This window comes from Chanodichthys erythropterus, chromosome 17, assembly GCF_024489055.1.
Source record: "Chanodichthys erythropterus isolate Z2021 chromosome 17, ASM2448905v1, whole genome shotgun sequence".
NCBI classification, from domain to species: Eukaryota; Metazoa; Chordata; class Actinopteri; order Cypriniformes; family Xenocyprididae; genus Chanodichthys; species Chanodichthys erythropterus.
In genome coordinates this window covers 7,660,001-7,681,310 of record NC_090237.1, presented here as the reverse complement: position 1 = coordinate 7,681,310, position 21,310 = coordinate 7,660,001, and the positions used below count along the sequence as shown (strand labels likewise).

The 21,310-nt window shown below is 37.4% G+C and overlaps 1 protein-coding gene across 3 annotated transcripts; it reads right to left on the bottom strand.

The window, feature by feature from the left end:
• Positions 1 to 2,710: 2,710 nt before the first annotated feature.
• Positions 2,711 to 19,519, bottom strand: calm3a (calmodulin 3a (phosphorylase kinase, delta)). 3 transcript variants are annotated; one of them, XM_067364462.1, is made up of 7 exons: positions 19,318 to 19,519; positions 10,873 to 10,903; positions 8,949 to 9,010; positions 8,724 to 8,867; positions 7,885 to 7,991; positions 6,354 to 6,489; positions 2,711 to 4,307 (listed from the first exon to the last, which is right to left on the bottom strand). In XM_067364462.1, exons 3-7 carry the CDS (start codon positions 8,989 to 8,991, stop codon positions 4,279 to 4,281), a joined length of 459 nt encoding a protein of 152 aa, XP_067220563.1. In that variant the 5' UTR covers positions 8,992 to 9,010; positions 10,873 to 10,903; positions 19,318 to 19,519; the 3' UTR covers positions 2,711 to 4,278. The 3 variants fall into 3 exon arrangements, with proteins under 3 accessions (XP_067220563.1, XP_067220564.1, XP_067220565.1); XM_067364464.1 differs by lacking the exon at positions 8,949 to 9,010 and having other exon boundaries at positions 2,712 to 4,307; positions 19,318 to 19,517; XM_067364463.1 differs by lacking the exons at positions 8,949 to 9,010; positions 19,318 to 19,519 and having other exon boundaries at positions 10,873 to 10,909.
• Between the last annotated feature and the right edge of the window lie 1,791 nt (positions 19,520 to 21,310).

Below are 21,310 nucleotides of genomic sequence, written 5' to 3'. Positions count from 1 at the left end.
AGGATAAATTGTATAAACACGTGTATACTAAAGATAGCAGTTATATACAATAACTACACGTGCTGCGTAATATTTGGAAATCTGTTATACTTAAGGTAATCTGGGCTGCTTAGACACACCTGACACCGTCATTAACTAGACCTACATTTTCACACTCCTAAAGTTTAATGCTTATGGTAAAGTTTTGAACAAACATTTCACCACAAGTATAAGTAATTATAGTGATGCTTACCTTAGCAAACAGCGCTTTTAGCGTCCCGTCCTGACTGAGAAATCTTGAGGACAAAAGGCGGGAAAAATGCAGATCTGAGAGGTTTCTTTAATACCATACTTAATTAAAAACTCCAGAAGAGTTAAAATGGAAGAATAAATATTCAGAATATTCAAGCGTTTTCTATTTTAATCTGTCAGATTAGTTAAACGTTATTTTCTCTTATAAATCCTCAAGTAAATATTCTTGTTCACCAAGAGTAATGCAAAATACTGAATAGGTGACACAACGGCGCCATCTTCTGTCCAGCTTGTATATTTCACTCCCAATCACATCTAGTGCAGTGGTTCTCAACATTTTGAATCCAACAATTGTCCACAACACTCATAGTTTCTGGAAATTAAATATGTAATTTAAATGTTTATTATTTAAATGATTAAATTTGAGGATTCCCTAAGTTGTAGCAGCTGAATGTCCTACTTGGAGATCCCACTCATTGTAACCAATGAATTTACATGTGTCTTGACTCTTCCAGTTGTTCGTAATTGAGGCCTACTGGGATAAGTCTTTTTAAACAATCTTGGCTTAACTAGTATTTGTTATACCAATGGAGTTATACAGTTTTATTAAAGTACATGACTTTTCCAGGAGTAGAAACCACACTTTCACAATTAAAGGATTAGTCCACTTTTAAATAAACTTTTTCTGATAATTTACTCACCCCCATGTCATACAAGATGTTCATGTCTTTTTTTTTTGTCAGTCAAAAAGAAATTAAGGTTTTTGAGGAAAACATTCCAGGATTTTTCTCCTTATAGTGGACTACCAAGTAGTTCAGTAGTTTCAGTGCAGCTTCAAAGGGCTTTAAACGATACCAGATGAGGAATAAGGGTCTTATCTAGCAAACGATTGGTCGTTTTAGAAAAAAATACAACCGTTTATGCTTTATAAACACAAAATATCACCTTGAACGTACTTCCGCTTTCAGCATTCTTCAAAATGCCTTCCCTATTCTACTTACGGAAAAAAAACGAAACTGGCGCCGCGTTCGTTTCGTAAGTAGAATAGGGAAGGCACAAGACATTCGTAAGCGTTTTGAAGAATGCGGAAAGCGGAAGTACGTTAAAGGCGATATTTTGTGTTTATAAAGCATATACAGTTGTATTTTTTTTTTTAAATGACAGATCGTTTCGCTAGATAAGACCCTTATTCCTCATCTGGTATCGTTTAAAGCCCTTTGAAGCTGCACTGAAACTGCACTTTGGACCTTCAACCTGTTGGTAGCCGTTGAAATCCACTATATGAGGAAAAATCCTGGAATGTTTTCCTCAAAAACCTTAATTTCTTTTCAACTGATGAAAGAAAGACATGGGTGAGTAAATTATCAGGAAATGTTTATTTAAAAGTGGACTAATCCTTTAAGCTATACAGTACTATATATCAATGTTTCTATGGCCATGGGAACTTTGGTGCTTCTTCAAAACAAACAAACAAATTAAAAAAAAAAAAAAATCCCACTAATCTAGTGGTTCACACTAATAAGGGCTTTTCACTCTTGAAATAGTTAACCCTGGGTCTTTCTAAACTCCTGGTAAACAGAATCCTGGGTTATCTTTATTGACTTTTCACACTGCTTATACTATACCTGGGGTTGACCATTAATCCTGGGTATTCATAAACTACAGTTTCACACTGCACATTCTTAAACCCTGGGTTAAAGTCCTTATCTGCATGCGGTGTCAGTGGCACGAACTATAAAAGGTAAGAATGACAGTCTCTTCTTCACTTCAATTGTCACGTTTTCCATCGGCGTTTGATATTTTTATCATCATACGTAGAAATTACTGTTTATACATCGCGCAGTGTTTCCGTGACTGCACAAAGTGCGTGAATATAAGGCACTCGGTTGTCGGTTGCCAAGCATCTAGTTGTAACATACTAACACCACAAAGTTTCACACTGTATAGGTTTGGCACCGCAATGCGGAGTAAACACCGCAAAAGCGGTGCTTCAGAGCAGGGTTTCATAACCCCCGGATAAAAAGCGGTGCTAACCCCACATCTAATTTACAAGTGTGAACGCTCCTTTACCCGGGGTTAAAAGCGGCGTTTAGAACGACGATAAACCGGGGTTAAGCGCAGTGTGAAAAGCCCCATGTCATATTAAAGATTCAACTGTTTTTGTTATGCAAGACTTGTTGCAACGCTGTCACTTCTAAAAATCATGCATTTACAATAAAATATTTTAAATTAGCAAGTGCAAATGAGGTCTTATTGAGATGCCCTGAGTGAACTTCTCACATGCTACTCTGTATTGCACATCCTATGCAAAAGGAAAAAGGAAATGCGTCCCTATTTAACCCCAGATTACAGCTTTATCAGCACAATCCTAAGTGTTAAACACAAATACAGGTCAGATTCGGCTTGAGACCTCTCGGATGAGTGAGCGGATTAGCTTGGAGCTAATGAAAAGTCAGAGTCGCACATTATGACAACATGAACATCAAACACAGAAGTGTATGCATATACATTTATTTTTATTGGAAAACACTGATACATACTTCACATATTATCCATACAGATTTCACATGTTGAGTATTCCCACGTCATGTCGCTCATTTTCTAACCCTGCCAACACGAAACTCTCAAGACAGTCCAGAAAAGAGTAAGATATGCTATGTAAAGCTCTTCCACAGGAGTAATAAGTTTTGGCTAGGAAAAAAAAAAAAACCAATTATGAGACCAATAACAAGCCCTTCGTGGTCTTACTAGAAACACAATTCAATACCTCGTCTATCCACCCCTCAAAATAACCCTCGTTCGACAGTTTCACCTTTATCGGTCGTCTTGCAAGCGGAGTGCAAATGAAATTTGGAGCACTTGACAACAAGAGGTGTGACAAACCCACAAGAGCAGGAGACATATGAGCCATAAAAGCAGCAGCAGCAGGTTCCTCTTCTGTGGTTGAATGTATAATCTACACCAAAGTGCAAATATATATATAGGTATTTGTGTGTGTATATTCATAGACTGGTAACATATTTCTTAGTTGACTACAAGACCTCTTGCAAGAAAGTTGAGGCTTACGAGTATTATGGCACATTTCAAGACCATGGATCAAACAAAAGTCACAGACCTAACTAGAATAACAATAAGCAATGCAAAGTTTACCAGACGTTAATATTGCAGAACAGTACATTTATAAAGCATAACACTGATTATCTATGCAACTATATAATTTTTACAGTTATGCTATTTGCGTTATTCTGTTACATTTCCATTCTGCTGTACATACTTTGCATCTCAACGCTCCCACAAAGTTTGAAGTCATCAGAGACAAAACCCACATTAAAATAAAGGTTTAAACCAGCTGACGAGAACCACTGGCAACCAAGTACATGCCTTATAGCCCATAAAGACACTCTTCCAAGTCGTACGGTGCCATTAAACTGCAGATTATGAGTATGACGTCGGGTTTTTACAATATGTACGTCTTCATAAACATCCAGTTTCCGTTCCGTTTGGAGTCTTTAAAAGGAGAAGGCAATACACAAAAGCATGGCTTCACCACAGGGATCACACGCAAAAGTTTTCGCTCAGTTTGTATTAAAGGCAGCACTGTGACCCTGGACTAATTACCATAATGTTTCAGCATTATTATTATAGTTTTTTTACATTTATTTACTCTATTTTGGAGCGATGAAAGGACACTCATGAAAGGAGATGTCCTCTGCATTTTAAACGCTGCCGTACTAGGCGTGGACTTCAACTCGTGTGCGACTAAAGTGACGTTCTGTCCTCAAAATTTGTGTCAGGTCTGGAGACGTTTGCTCCAAAAGGGCTCATGCAGTTATGCTTGGTCCATTCACTTCTGCTGGGACAATTGTGCTAGTATATTTCACAAATTGTTTCTAAATTTTGTTTGTTTTTTTGGTAAGAGATCACAGAATTTGACATTCCAATACTCTCTGAAGTAAACTTTAGATTTTTTTTCTTTTTAAAGACAGAGTGATCTTAGTAGGACAAGCAATGTAAGAGAGAAAGAGAGATACAGGATAAGACAATCCTTCACTTTGCAGTCATCATCTGGACAAACTCTGTGAAGAGAGACACAAAAACAGATAATAGTAATCTAATGATGATTCCTGACACTGACCTTTAAAAAAATCTATGGATTTTCCTTTATGTTATGAAAGAATTTGAAAGAGCTGGGTTTACAAACATTCAGCCATTTTCTGTTGCTCTATTATTTGAAAAGTTCATTTAAGGACTGTTTTTTTTTCTGTAATCACTTGGTTAAAAATACATATACATGATAAAAAATATATATATTACAACCTTTTTTAAATAAATATATACACGTACACACACTTCCACTCAAAAGTTTGGGGTCGGTAAGATGTTTTAAATGTTTTTTAAATGTTTTAAAAGTCTCTTCTGCTCACCAAGACTGCATATATTTGATCAAAAATACAGTAAAAACAATAATATTGTGAAATATCATTACAATTTAAAATAACTTTTCTATGTAAATATATTTTAAAATATCATTTATTCCTGTGAAGACTGGAGTAATGATACTGAAAATTCAGCTTTGCTGAATCAGTGTCACGTGATCCTTCAGAAATCATCCTAATATTTGCTGCTCAAAAACATTTGATTATCAATTTTGAAAACAGTCGTGCTGTTTAATATTTTAGTGGAAACCGTAATACATTTTTCAGGATTCTTTGATGAATAGAAAGTTGAAATATTTAAGACATTTATATTTCTCTCTTTCAGTCCTTGCAGAATAAAATGATTAATTTCTTTCGAAAAAATTTAACTGACCCTAGACCTTTAAATGATAGTGTATTTATAATGTATAAAATATATATAGAATGAGTTGTGCATCTTAAGTTTAATATTTAAGGTTTAAGGATTAGTTCACTTCAGAATTCAAATTTTCTGATAATTGACTCACCATGTCATCCAAGATGTTCATGTCTTTCTTTCTTCATTTGAAAAGAAATTAAGGATTTTGAGGAAAACATTCCAGGATTTTTCTCCATATAGTGGACTTCAGGGTTGAAGGTCCAAATTGCAGTTTCGGTGCAGCTTTAAAGGGCTCTACAGGATCCCAGAGGAAGAATAAGGGTCTTATCTAGTGAAACGATCTGTCACTTTCTAAAAAATAAAAATATATATACTTTTTAACCACAAATGCTCGTCTTGCACTGCTCTACGATGTGCCACACGTTACGTAATCACGTTGGAAATGTCTTGCGTGATGTAGGCGGAAGTACCGTGGTAGGGTGAAAAACTCCATCCCATTTTCTCCTCCAACTTCAAACTCATCCGACATCGTTGTTTTACCGTTTTTGTAAAGGCTGTTTGACTTAGTCTTTGCACATTTGCTTTGTAGACAGTACTTAATCCACGCATGACCTTTCCAACGTGATAACATAATACGCACCTCATCACAGAGCAGTGCAAGATGAGCATTTGTGGTTAAAAAGTATATAAATTTTTACTTTTTTTAGAAAATGACCAATTGTTTCACTAGACAAGACCCTTATTCCTCATCTGGGATCATGTAGAGCCTTTTGAAGCTGCACTGAAACTGTAATTTGGACCTTCAACCCGTTGATCCCTATTGAAGTCCACTATATGGAGAAAAATCCTGGAATGTTTTCTGCAAAAACCTTAATTTCTTTTCGACTGAAGAAAGAAAGACAAACATCTTGGATGACATGGGGGTGAGTAAATTATCAGGAAATTTTAATTCTGAAGTGAACTAATCCTTTAAGCATTCAAAATAGCAATAGTAATGAGAATGCAAGCCTGGTGCTTGCCTAGCAAACACCACTAATTATCAGGTACAAGTCCTTCCTATTTTTAGCTATATCACCCATGTACTGTCACTGCTTTCATTACACCATCACATTCTAGAACTTATGTGTTGAACCTTCAGTGCAGGTGTAAAAATGAATACAAGTCAAAGCACTTTCTCTGGAAGGCTAATTAAAAACAAATTCACACAACAGTAAACATGAACAACCTCCATCTGAATAAAATAAGTTTGTATAAAAGTGTAATTCTGGTTATGCAATACAACTAAAAACTTTCCCTAATGAATAGGAACATGCGCCACAGCTGCTCACCTTCATAGTTGACTTGACCGTCTCCATCGATATCTGCCTCTCGGATCATCTCGTCCACTTCCTCATCTGTCAACTTCTCGCCAAGATTGGTCATGACGTGACGGAGCTCGGCTGCACTGATGTAGCCGTTTCCATCCTGAGAAGAGAATATTATGCCTCATTACACATCAGGTTCTTTTGTGGTGTACTGGGAAATGTTGCTTTTTCCCACCAAGGTAAGGTTAAAAGTAACTAAATGTAACTACAAACTGATGAATTGGACATCTGCAACTGTTATTACAGAATCTACTGAAAACTGCAGAAATTCTATGCAGTTCAACACGCCTACAAAAGGCTTTTCAAACCAAGGATGTGTGAGAGTACTGGCTCTGCACCAGCTGCTCAACTACTGAAGTTTCCTTTGCCAGCCATGAGCATCAATTTCCCACTGACGCCCTCCTAAATCTCTGAATGCATTGAGAGGTGATGACGCGTTTTCAGACACGTCCAAATGTGTGGCAATATTTGGATTCCAACTGGTATATTTGTTCGGTAACAATTTAGTTTAGGGTACATTTCTCACTATTAACTAGTTGCTTATTAGCATGAATATTATTAGGACATCGACTCAATAATGGCCAACGCTGTTCATGTGAACACCACGATGCACAAGTAATTTTTATTTTAGTGTGAACTAACCCTTTAAAGTCAAGCATCTTACTGGATGAGGATCCACTTACATGGTGTAAAAAAAAAGTGATGCAAGTAAAGATTTCCACATCAAAGAAGGTGGAGCCTCAGACCACACCCACCTATTATGCAATGTTTTTTTTTTTTCTTTTCTGTAAACTGTTGAAAGTTTTCTATTGAAAGTTTGCACTGACAAGTGGTTTTCCAACCACTGAAACAAACTCCAAAACACCTTCATTTGGTCAGATCTTGTTCGAAATTACATCACACCCATTTTTTCTTCAATTTTGCTTGAAGTATATATCTGAGTCTTAAGAAGTCAACTTTTATTCTGAATAAGGACACATGAAATAATAAAATTGTGATTTCATTTATCTTATACTAAAGGTTTTTAATTTATTTTTTTGATTACTTGATTTTGTGTTCAAGTATCCGGCTACAAAATGCCCATCTCTAGTTCAAAGCAAGTGGAAAAGCAATCAAGAGAACCCAAAAGCAACTGAAGCCGTTTGAAGCACGCTCTTATGCCAACGGCCTGATGCAGCCTGTGCCCACATGGTGAATAATCTAACCCACTGTCTGGAAAACACACCTGCACAGTCCTTATGTAACACTTCACATGCTAGCAGCTACAGTTTCAAAATCAGCTAGTCAGTGGATTGCCTGGACGACTAATTGACTGATCATTTTTAAGAAAACCTATTTTGTCTGGTTTTGGGTTCACCTGGTGCATTATTGTGCTCAAAAGTATCCACCTTGTACATTCATTAAGATTCTTCATGACTACATTTCATGAAACGCTTCAGTGCATAATCAGGTTTCAAGTTCATGGCAGCTGCTGTTAATGGAGACATTTCCTCACCTTGTCAAAGACTCTGAAAGCTTCTCGGATTTCCTCTTCACTGTCCGTGTCCTTCATTTTCCTCGCCATCATGGTAAGGAACTCTGGGAAGTCTATAGTTCCATTGCCTGTGGACAGACAGTACCACAAAATGAAATGAAAAGAAAAAAAAATCATCTTCATATCCTTCCGCCAATGAACCTGCTTCAGGGAATCCTCTTCAATATCTTTCAAAGTTTCGATGCCATGAACTTTGCAAAGTTTGCCAAGCTTATGTCAAGAACTTCCAGAGAAGCGCTTGTTCTAGAATACTAAACTAGGGCTAGAACGGCGAGGCGACATAACCGATGACAGTCTACCACGTTGATTGATTTGGAATGCATCAATGCATTGCTCTGTTTATGTTTGTCACTAGCAGTCTGAAGTAAATCATATTTTGTGTCCTAACACAGTTGCATTTATACATATAATTTTTTAACATGACTCACAGGGCGATCCTTGCCAATGCTACTCTTCCCTCATGAGAAAAACACCTAACATCTGCCTGATCCAGGACAGGGGTGTCCAATCATTCTCCTGGAGGATTAACATCCTGCAGAGTTCAGCTCCAACACACTGGCCTGGAAGTTTCTAGTAATCCTGAAGAGCTTATTCAGCTGGTTCAGGTGAGTTTGATTAGGATTGGAGCTGAACTCTGCAGGATAGTGGCCCTCCAGAAGCTGGATTTGACACCCTTGATCTTGGAGGGTACTGCATTGTACGTTGATGTGGATGAAAAGAACCCACGTAACATATGTGGACAAACATAATGCTCTAATCATATCAAACAGAAGAACTGAGGAATGTTACAAAAGTGTTACCATCAGCGTCGACCTCGTTGATCATGTCCTGGAGCTCAGCCTCAGTGGGGTTCTGACCCAATGAGCGCATCACTGTGCCCAACTCTTTGGTGGTAATGGTGCCATCGCCATCTTTGTCGAAGAGTGAGAACGCCTCCTTGAACTCTGTTTTGAATTACATACATGCAAGTAAGTACAGTACATGTACACTGCAATGACAAAGGAGCTTTATTTTTGAAGTCTAACCCTCTTTGCACTCTTTGGCAAGTAGGTCATCTTGGCACTCCATGCATAAAGAAAATTTTATACTGCAAAGAGTGAAAGCAGCATTATCATGTGTCAATCAGAACATAATTTACCACTTATCCTCATAGTTACCGATTACAACTTATGCACAAAGTTACAGCTTTAAAGCAGCAAATTACACACTATTAAACATATGAACATTAGAGGAGTGCAAAGTAAGTCTTTTCTGTGCAACCACTGTAAGGTCAGCATCCCACTAGACCAGTGGTACAAAGGCCAAGATATTTCTATATTTCTGCTGTAATGACAAAGCTGTTTGTTATTTTATATTATTTACAGAAACTACACTTAGCAATATATTTAAATGATTAAACAAAATAATTCCAGAAGTTTCAAGAACGGCTTGTTCTTCATGGCTTTTATTTTAATTATTATTTTAAAAGTTAATTTACATGATTTTCCCAGTTGTTTCGGAAGACCTTTTTATTTTTTTTACTCACAAACAGCAACTTCTCAGCAATTTCTATCCAACAAAATATATCGGAGTTTGACATAACTTATAACTTATGAAATGCATTGCAGAAATTCTCATGACTTAAGAACTTTTTCAGGTCTAGCTTTTAATATTCCATCACATATCCAGGTTTTCCAAGTCTGTGGGAAATGGGAACCCTGGTTTAAAATAAAAATTACATTGCTAAGGGAATGAATTGAAATAATAAATAGATTGCCTGTTTATATCTTTTTAGCCGTTTAGCTTATTTTAATGTCCTTTTTTAAATCATTTTAAGCCATCTTGTGGCCCTCTAGTGGGTCCAGCCTCCCTGATCAAAAATAACTGCACTGGACGATTGTTCAGCTGATATTCCTTGAAAATCAATCTCAATAAATATTGGGCATTGAATTAGTCTGTAAACCCTTTTCTATTCTTAATTGAGATGCTTGGAGTCAGCTAGTGGGACGCTGTCTTAACATCTTCAGACATTATAATTAGGGCTGCCCTCAACTAGTCGACTAGCATTTCAGCAATTAGTCAACTAATCGCACATTTATATTAATAAACCATATAAAACAATAATGAGACTTTAATTGCCTAATCAGCGCTCAAACGCACGCATAAAGCTTGCAGCAGTGCACCGGCAAACGTAATGATTATGTATTTGGCGTGAAAAACAGGAGACTGTCTAAACATTTGAATAATTTATTGATAATCTAGTGTTTTGGGCTGCAGAGAATGAAGTCGACGATGCTAACTCATCATCTATGCAATAGTGGACGCGCCTATATGCATGTTTCATATGGATTATGTAATCTGAGAATATTTGTTTTAGATTTAAACCGGTTTCACTTAAAAGTAGACATTTTCAAGCTTTTCACAGATGTATTTCTCATGTCTATGAGGCAAGTAAATGCTGAGTTTTGGTTCATTTTTGTGACGCGCTCAAGTTCACTTGAAACCAAGACGTCAGAAAGTGCATCCTGTTTGTTTTCATTATTTTACAAAAGCACAACATTTTGTTGTTATTGTGAGTTTACAGAAATAAAAGCAAACCATATACAGTCTTGAAAGTGGGATTACTCTTATCTGTATAACCAAAAATGACAAGAAATTTTTAAGTTAAATGCAAGTGATCGCACCGGCACCTCCATGTCATGCAGTAAGCACTTCCTTTTTTCTGCAACTAACCGACTAATACCAATTTTAGTCAACTAAGCCTCTTCTCATTGACTAACAGTTAATCGACTATTAAGGGGCAGCCCTAATTATAATCCCATTTATCAGCACATTTTTTTTTTGGGCAATAGAAGCATCTCTAGGCACGCGATTGTCTTCTGCTTTGTGTGCGCACTGATGATGTCTTGCGTAAGGCAGCATTAGTGGTCTTAGTGACCATTTTGAAGCTGACCATCAGAGTTCACTCACCAGCAATCTGTTCCTCGGTCAACTGATCTGCCTGCATTAGAAAAGAGAGAGAAAGAGAAAGAGGAAGTCAATCAGCTCAGTGCCACATCACTACCAGACAAGCTCCAGTTTTGCAGCGCTCGCACACGCACACCTCTGACTAAATGAGTATAATGAAGGACATGAATAAAAATACTCCTTTAAAAATATCCACGGCAGTTATAATTAGACAGTGCCACTTAGGGGGTCATGAATGCGACACACTTAAAATGATTGCGCTTCTCTTTGACACGGAGTTCATTATTCAATTATTAAAGACGAGAGGATTCATCTGTACACGTGATTCACTCGGCATGATTCAGCTGTGGCTTTTCTGAAAAGTGGCATCAGAAGAACACGCCGTCTTGTATTCAAAGGAGGGTGATTCATAAAGCTTGGAGCTTAAAATGGACAGGGTGTAAAATGATCTATGAGAATACAGCGGACATCGATCTGACTCATCCACATACGAGGCAATGACTTTAGCTTTAATACATTTGGCTCGCCATTTGTGAGATGAGAAAACAGCTGATATAAATGATTAGCCCCATAACAGGAGAAGCACACAGGCTCTAATCAAATTTTGTGCTGTAAAAGCGGAACTATCCTGTCTTGTGCTGTCTAACAAGAGGAACTAGACTTTTCTGAACATGATGTGTATGAGCTATGCAAAACTCAAAATGTCAGATTGTTAGTGTGAATGGCACTTTATCGTTCTCAAATAGACATGGGGTCAATGACATGATGCTCATTTTTTGTCCTGGATCTATTAATTTCATATGCAAGTCATATGCAATGACTTGAACACACTTTTCAATGATGAGCATGTTTCAATTTATGTGTTTATTGGGCGTGTTTTTCACCATACCCTATTAAATACACCCAGAACACTTGGAACATATGACATGTCTTGCATGGGACCATGTGATATTTCTGTACCTTTTTTAAAAGCTTAATGCTGGTCACCATTTATTGTCAAGATAGCATGACGAGCATGAGTGGGACATTTTTCAATTTCTCCTTTTGTGGTCCAAAAAAAAAGAGAGAAGGGCATACTGCATTAGAACAACACCAGTGTGAGTAAATGATGACTTGAATGGTAGTGTATATTAAAAAAGCTTTTTGAAAATAATTATGTTGTGTACACTCACATTCAAGGTGTAAGGAAAATGTTAAAATTATTTTACTTTTTTCTTGACGGTTACACCATTACATTTACACCATGACATTTTAGAGTCATTAAATTAAATATGGTAGGCCTATACGTTTTTTAACAAACCATACAACCCTCTACAATGCCAGCAAATCAGACACATATGCAAACAAATTTCACTAGAGTTGACTACAAATGTATTTTATTAGCTAATGGCTAGTAAACTGTACGATTTCAGTCGCCTGTAATAGAGATAGAGGTAAAAAAGGTTAAGCGCAGATATAATTTCATTGCCCGCTCAGATTTACGCACCGTAGCTTGGCAGAGAGCGCCCTCTAGGGTTGGGCTGACTGGACGATGGCATCGTCTATCGCCGACAATTGACAAACATCACAATGTTGAGTCGACATCGTTAATTCTCCCCCTCCCCCTCAATCCAGCCGCAAAAAAACATCTTAATTAATCACACTATATCGCCCAGTTCAATGCATGCTTTCAATTTCCGCAGTTACTTCAAATAATTCATTGCTTTTTCTGATTAGGTAAAAATAACAATTAATTTTTTCCTGATCACAATACAAATTACATTCAAAACATATCAATGAACAATTTAAACAGTAAAGATTTTATTGTGCAAAAAATGCCAAATCAATTATAGGCTACTAGATACAAGCTAAACAACTGATATTCAAATGGCGGACTGCAGCATGTTTCCGTACGGACCGCAAGAGAGAACGGTAGCATCATTTTACGGTAGCACAGTGCTGCGTCGTCATGAAAGCTTATTATTTGCATGTGTTTTTAAGCCTTGCCTATTTAAACATTCAAGCACAAGACGACGCAAAAGATAACTTGTGTATTTTTGTGTACACCCACAATCGAAGCACACGCCCAGAAATTTGCGTCGGACAGCACGCAAATGCTGAATTAAGCTCTTTTTCACATCTTTTATTTGAACAGACAATTTCACACAAAATTAGGCCTATGTCAAAATGCCCTCCTTGGCGAGTATCCTAGTAAACAGTAAAATAAAAAAAAATTACTAGCCAATGGCGACTGAAGCTTCAGTGTGTCCATAGAGAGTTGCCATATGAAACCAACAGTACAGAACCTGACATGTGCATTCATCTACAGTTTTAAAAGATTGCTCTTTCTTCATTCTATCACTGCTCTGCACAACTCCACCAAATCTCTGTGAAAATTAATCATGAGTGATCCTGAGTACAAACAATAGAGGTGCTTGCCTTGACAAACAAAATCTACTACTCAAACTTTAGGCTAGTGCAAAGGAATGATAGCCCTCCATTCTGATTGTGGCTGTGTCTAAAAGCTGGGAAAAAACAACAACTGTAAGGCAAAAAGGCACATCTGAATCCAATGCTCATGTCATATCCTGTCTACTGAGGTGCCTTCATCTAATCGATTTTTGAAGGCAGCATGTATCCTTCACCGCCTTTGATATCTACAATCCTATGCGTTCAATTCTGTGACGGTTGAACTAAAAAATAAATATGGCCTCTGAAGGATGCGGTTGGCGTTTAGTTTGTGTTTCCACATTTGAATGAATAAATGCCTGGTTTGGATGCAGGTGGGCTGCCGTCTCTGTTGCTGCCGGCTAACATATTCTGCACACTGCTTCTCAGGCCCGTTACCGCATTTCAATGACTGCAGCAATTACTGTGGATTAAGTGGAGCATGAGGGGACAAATGTTTGTCATGCAACAAGAGTCCTTTCCGAGTTGCATTCCAATTTGATGAGCAAGAGTATGCTTGCGTGTCTGCTAGGGCTGGGCAAAAAAAATAAAAAATAAATTGCTTAAAATGTGTTAGATTTAATACTGATTCTCAAAAGCCACAACTCAATCTTTTTTTTTTTTATTTCCACAAAAACTTAACATAATGTGCCCTATTATAATGATCTAATCTCATGGTCTGAAGCACATGGTACAGGTGCACTTAGGGCGTGTCCGAATCCTCTTTTGCTAGTTTAACAACGGAAAAAATGGTCGGAGCACCAGGCGCATGGTCCAAAAGGGTTGTCTCTTAATGAGTCATGGGTGTTTTGGGCATAACATGCAATAAACCAATCAGAGTGCCATCTCCCATTCCCTTTAAAAGACATTTTTTTAAAAGCCAATTACAAGGATACATAGGTAAAAAAACAAAAACTTCAATATTCATTTGTTACTTTTTTTGTGGTGGGGCCAGTGAAAATCATTTACAGAATCAAATTTAAAATTGAGAATCAAATCAAATTGAGAACTTGTGAATTGGAATCTAATCAGGACATCTGTATTGATACCCAGCCCTAGTGTCTGCACCAGATTTGGGGGCCCTAAGCAATTCCAGCGATGGGTCCCCGACACACCAACTACGCACAAGTTCTTTTATTCTTGTAAATGTTTTTTTGCAGTCTCTTTCTCACAACACTCAACCACTTTACTACAACTGTAGTACTATATGCCAAATCTTCATGTAATGTAATCTGTAAATGTTGTATTTTATCAATGTGAAATAACAAAAATGAATTCACAAATTAAAGATTTACAAATTAACTAATAAACACAATGCTCTACACCGAGGATTATTTCTACTGGCCCAGTGGATAAAATGTTTACTTGCCCTGCCAAAATTTTTACTGGCCTCACCACAAAAAAGTAATAAATATGTAAATTAAAATAGTTATTGTTTGTATGGTGTTTGACCCATGCAACCTTAAAAAATAAGGTTATGACACCAAATTTCAGATACCAGGGACATTTCTCAATACTCGATTCCAAATTTGATACCACAACAAAACCTACGAGCCTAATATAGATCTCAAATATTATTAAAGACAGGTAAACAGCCACTAATAAAATGATGAAAAGAGCAAATGATTGCAATACCATGAATAAATACAATAGCACAAAAATACAACTGAAATAAACAGTGCTTTTCAGGATTTTCAGGTAGGTCTAACAGCAAGCAAATCTAAAATAACACTGCATAGTCTTCACTGTATAAATTAAATATAGAATAATCCTTATTAAAGTTAGAAATGTTATTCAGTCAAAAGCAGTGAGTGATTTTTTTCTTTGTTCTTTGTTGTAAAAACATTAAAAACACAGACAGCAGCAGGAATATTAGACTTCAGTCACTTTAAGAGCTAATGCCTGGATAGAATATAGTTTTCTTTCTCGAGCGTTTACGTTCACTTAAGCCATAACTGACTAGGTTTACTAGTTTATTCAGCAAGCAATTTCATGTGACTTTGTCCGTTCTGATGCAAGAAGACATGAAAGAGAACTCAATTAAGTATACACGCGCTGTCTGAGAAGTGGCTATCCGTGCACTCAGGATGTGTGCACGCACAAAACTTCTCACACAGCACACGAGTAGCAAACTGAGTTCTTTTCCACATCTTGCGCTTGAATTTTTTTAAACTGGCAAGGCTTAAAAACACATGCAAATGATAAACTTTCGTTACGATGCAGCACTGGCCCGATCGGGTCAGACATGTCCGTCAACTGTCCCGAGCATCATTCATGTTGGCCCCGGGCCATCGGGCAGTTCTTACTGTTGAGCCCTGTAACAATAAATTAAACAGCCCTTTCCTAGTCTCAGCCTCAGACGTCACAACCATGGACCATGGACTGAACATCTAATGCATAAGGCACAGAAAATCTAAATTTAATGAAGATGGACGCTGCAAAGAATATCGCAGACGAGCTGAACCGTGGCCGTTACACCGAAAATGTTTTGAAGTACAACATATGGCTGGATTCTTTAGCTGCGGAAAAAAGAGTGGCAGGACATGGAAATTATTGGACATTTAGAGGCAAACAGACGCATAGTAGTGCAAACTTCGGAGATGGTTACATCCACAAAGAAGACCCCAACAAAGAGAAAGTGTGCCCTAACAACTTATTTCATTGGAGGCAACAAGATCTTTTCTGTTTCTTATGGGGTGAGTTTCCATAAACATCAAAGTTTGTCGTTTTGTGTTCATTCTAAGAACACGTAGGCTACACGTTATCTCATGTGTCTTTTGCTATTAGCTAGCTCAGGACTTTCATTTTAATTGTAATCGATAGCATTGTATCACTTGCCAAAAACCCCCATTACTATAATGGGCTTTTAGATGGTAATGTTAGCATCTGCTATTAATTTGAATAACGCTTCAACTGCTTGAATTGACTGGGGTGAATGACTTAGCTCATGTAAACCTTACTATTCTTGAATTGAATGTGACGCTAATAATTTTAGCCAGTTACTACTTAATATTCTTAACAAGGATTTACTAATGTAATAGTAAATGTATCAGATTAAATTCCTACGCAAGTAAAAGTATAAAGTATCCGTAGCCATAAAAAATGTGCGTTATAAGTCAAAAGTAAAAGTATTTATTGAAGAGTTTAATGTACAGGATTTTTTTAATCCTTTGACTCAAACCAGGTCTAACCACTAACTGAGGTCTAAACCAGGACTATACAGTTATCACAGAATCCTGTTCAAAAAGTCCTAATGTCAAAAAAGATAAATTACTGACATTTACAATGAACAATATCCTTTATTATTAATAGTATGCGTTCCGATTGTTCCCGTTGCGTCTGTCGTTGCTATGCAACCATGCAGCTTTACAGGGGGTATGGCTTATCTAAATGAGATGTAAATGAGCCCTATTGTCACTCCCAGCAGGTGAGAACAGGCGAGAACTGCAAAATTAGAGGTCATTTTCTGCCCTTTGAGCTTTTTTGAGTGCCTACCTTCAAATGGCCACAACTTCTCCAAATATTATCAGATTTCCATGTGTTACACATCGTTGGAAAGCTTGGAGACTACACTTTCAGAATCTGTGAATAACTCAAAATGCCCCAGAACCGACTTGTGTCCCTACTTTCCGTGACTGGTCACATTTATTAACATTTAATAACATGTTTTTACTCCACACTCACTTCATAACAGTTGAGCGTCCTTCTGTGAGATGATGTGACTTCTTACACAGAGTAAGGCAGTCGTGTGTTTATAAGTCATGTTTAATCAATCAAAGCGTTTCAATCTTCTGTTTATTCATCTACAGTGATATGATGCATGTTATCTTCTTCTGCTGCAAGGCATATTTTGATTTTCTGCGCAAAAGCGCCCTCTGGCTTTCAGATGGAGAAGCATTTACTACTGATCACAGAGCCGTACAGCTCTGACAAGCCACGCATTAAATAATCGCAGCCTTTGCCAAATTGCAAATTTGCCAAGCCTTTGCAAATGCCAAATTTTATTGCGATAAATCGTGCAGCCCTACCTCTGGTGCCCCCAAAATGTGTCTGTGAAGTTTCAGCTCAAAATACCCCACATATCTGCTCCTATTTGGGAGTGAGCAAAAACACGCCATTTTTTTGTGTGTTCCTTTAAATGCGAATGACCTGCTGCTCCCGGCCCCCTTTCCAGAAGAGGGCGGAGCTTTAACGGTTGCTCAACAACAACAAAGCTGGAGAATCTCACGCAGCCAAAATGACGATTGTCAGTAAACGGTGTTCAGCATTACATTGTTCAAACCGGAGTCGGACACTGATGGAGAGACTCAGGAAGAAGTTACAAGTTTTAGAACGTTTCTGAATGGTTAGTGGATAAATTCATGTAGTTGTTGTGGAGTTGATTCAACTCATCGACTAGCATGTGCCGTCATGTTAATCTTTTGTGTAAATCCAGCATTGAATTGACCCTTGTTTATGTAAAAATAACGCCATGGTAACAACAACTCTTCCTCTTCTCTAAAGCAGCCTAACATGGCCTCACCCCCTTTGTTGCGTGTTCTCGGGGGCAGGGTTTATGCAAATTTTGGGGTTTGTGATGTCACCAACCCAGGAAGAAGCTCGCTGTAGTCCCTACCAGCCATTTGTTGTAGTCCTTAAAAAGTGATTTCAGGGGGCAACAATTTTTAAAATTCCCACATATGCAGTACTAATGGAACGGTCCACTAATCCATGATTAGGAGGGACCCTCATTCGTAGACCAATATTAAATCTTAATGATGAAATCCTATTTACAAAAAAGTATATAAAATTAATGTGTTATATTATTTATATAGGCTTCTAGGTATTTGTTTGGGCCCCCTGATTCCCTAGGCCCCCAAGTGGCTGCTTACCTCACTTTTCGGTTAAGTCCGCCATTGGTCTGCACTGCAGATTCAGTGTCAGCGTGTTGCTGCACCAGCTATGATTTGGTTCAATGCAGGGGGAAAGGGGGGAGGGGGACAACCAGGATCCTTCACTGCAGTTCAGCCTGCTGCAATATGCAACTTCACTGCCCACTCCATTCATATTTATGCCTTACACAGCTATATGATCATCTGGGGCTGCGAGATGCTGAACTGCAGATTTTTTTTATTAAAGAGTGCGCAACAGCTACCCTACATGTTGCAAGTTTGGCCCAGGCAAATGCAACAGACATAACGTACAGCCTCATATCCGCAGGACGTTTGCAAACTTTGTGAACGTGCATGCAATGCAAATATATGGAGGCAAAGCAAGCTAAGACAAATTCAGATTCTTCCAGAAATGAGGAACTTGAGCGCATGCTTTGCTGATGGTTATTTTTACACCACCACGCCCACACTTATCCTTCTGTTAAAGGCAATGAGCTCAGCCCATGTAAAATTAGCAGCCAGTCACTGTAGTGTTCACACACCGAGATGAGCAGAAGCACTGCGTGAAGTCAACACGCATGATGCTTTACATACTAAACTCGCAATAGTAATGCATCTAACAGACAGCTGCCAATGCTGTGCATTTCATTTCACACATGCATTAGCAACAACTAGAGTCTAATGTGACAACAACATCATTAAAGAACATGCAAGAAACCTAATAGAGAAATTGGTGCGCATGTGATTGACAGACTTCAGCTGGCGCGAGAGCAGTAACGTTAGCGGGAACGCGCTAAACTGCAACGGAACTAATTTATTCATTTATGCTTTTCCAAAAATCTCCTTTAGACTCATTCCTATTGATTGGTATATGATTTTTTCATAATATACATAACACATGTTGATGTGCATCTGTTGGATAGCCATAACTGGATAATTAGCAGTTTGTTTAAATAAAAACATTGATGTATTGCGATACATTTTCACTTTTAGTAAAGCTCAAACACTCTTACTACGTTTTACGTCGGTAAATACAAAGCTAAATTATAAGTACAACCATTATCAGCTGTCAAACTGTCTGACAGGATGCTAAAGTGGCTAAACCGTTAGCTAGGAAGACAAATCGACATAAACGTCAGGGTGTACTCACCATCTTTAAGCAATGCCCGTCCGATTAATGTGTGTAAAATCAACTGCAGAGAGCTGATTGTGTTTTATTTGTTGGCGTATAAACGCAGGATCTGTTCCTGTGTGCGTGTGTGAGTGAGTGAGTGACTGACCAACCGACCGCAGATCGAGGTGTAGTAATGCGCCGCCGCTGCGCTCTGGTCTCATTCACACTGTATCCCTCCGCGCTACCGCAGGCTATGAGAGTGAGGATGAGCCGCCCACAGCCACAGCTACACTCTCATACTGTGTGGTTTATCTTTTGGTGGATTATAAATAGCGCTGCGAATTGAAATGAAACAAACTGTAGTGAGACGAAAAGTCGAAATTATGACTTAAGCCATAGGCTACTAAATCGATATTTTGACTTTAAAAAGTCGTAATTATAACATAAAAGCCGAAAATGTGACTAAAAACATCTGATCTGTGGCGGTGTCGCATATACTGTCTGAGTAGTTAAGTCATTTGAAAAGTTATTATCCTAATTTGCGACTGTTAAAGTAGGCTACGGAAGAGGATTAGGGCCAAACAATAATAAAAAAATAAAACCATCTCGAGATTAAAGTTGTTAAATTTCGAGAAAAAAATCGTTAAATTTCAAGAAAAAAGTCGAGATAAAATTACGAGAAAAACTCGTTAAATTACGAGAAAAACTCGTTAAATTTCGAGAATAAAGTCGTTAAATTACGATGAAAAAGTCGTTAAATTACGAGAACAAATTCGTTCAATTTTGAGAAAATGTCGTTAAATTTCGAGAAAAAAGTCGAGATAAAATGTTGAGAATAAAGTCCTTAAATTACGGAAAAAAAGTCATTAAATTATGAGAACAAATTCGTAATTTAACAAATTTGTTCTCGTAATTTAACAACTTTTTTCTCATAATTTAATGACTTTATTCTCAACATTTTATCTCGACTTTTTTTTCAAAATTTAACGAGTTTTTTTTTCTCATAATTTAACCAGTTTATTCTCAACATTTTATCTCGACTTTTTTCTCAAAATTTTACGAGTTTTTTCTCGAAATTTAACAACTTTAATCTTGAGATGGTTTTATTTTTTTTATTATTGCTTGGCCCTAATCCTCTTCCGTAGTTAAAGGGTTAGTTCACCCAAAAATGAAAATAATGTCATTTATTACTCACCCTCATGTCGTTCTACAGCCGTAAGACCTTCGTTCATCTTCCAAACTCAAATTAAGATATTATTGATGAAATCCGATGGCTCAGTGAGGCCTCTATTGAAACCATTCAAACTCAAGGTCCATAAAGGTACTAAAAACATATTTGAAACAGTTCATGTGAGTTCAGTGGTTCAATCTTAATATTATAAAGCGACAAGAATACTTTTTGTGTGCCAAAAAAAAAAAAACTTTTCAACAATATCTATATGGGCCGATTTCAAAACACTATAGCTTCATGAAGCTTCTATGAATCTTTTGTTTCGAATTAGTACAGTAATTCCTATCCAACGGCTAAACTGCTGAAATCACATGACTTTGGCGCTCCGAATCACTGATCCGATTCGTAAAGTGTTTTGAAATCGGCCCATCACTATATTGTTGAAAAGTCGTTATTTTGGGGTTTTTTTGGGGGGCAGAAAAAGTATTCTTGTCGCTTTATAATATTAAGGTAAATAACAGTTGTAGTCAAGGAATAGAACTGGAACTGTTTTACAACATGTTAAAACTAGAACCAACAATGAATGAACTGATGAAAAAGAGGGATACATAAACAATGGAGCTAAACAAAAAAAAAAAGGTGAGTATGATACGTAACTACAGGAAGTGAGAACTGAACCACAACGGAATACAAATTCAGAATCCATGAAAACTTAAAACAAGGGTCTCAGAAAATAGAAGAACAGAAGACACGTGTCAAACAAATGACTTATTTAATTTATATATTGATTAATTCACTTTTTTTTTATTTGATTAATTTAATGTCATTTTGGAAACACTTTACAATAAGATCCTATTA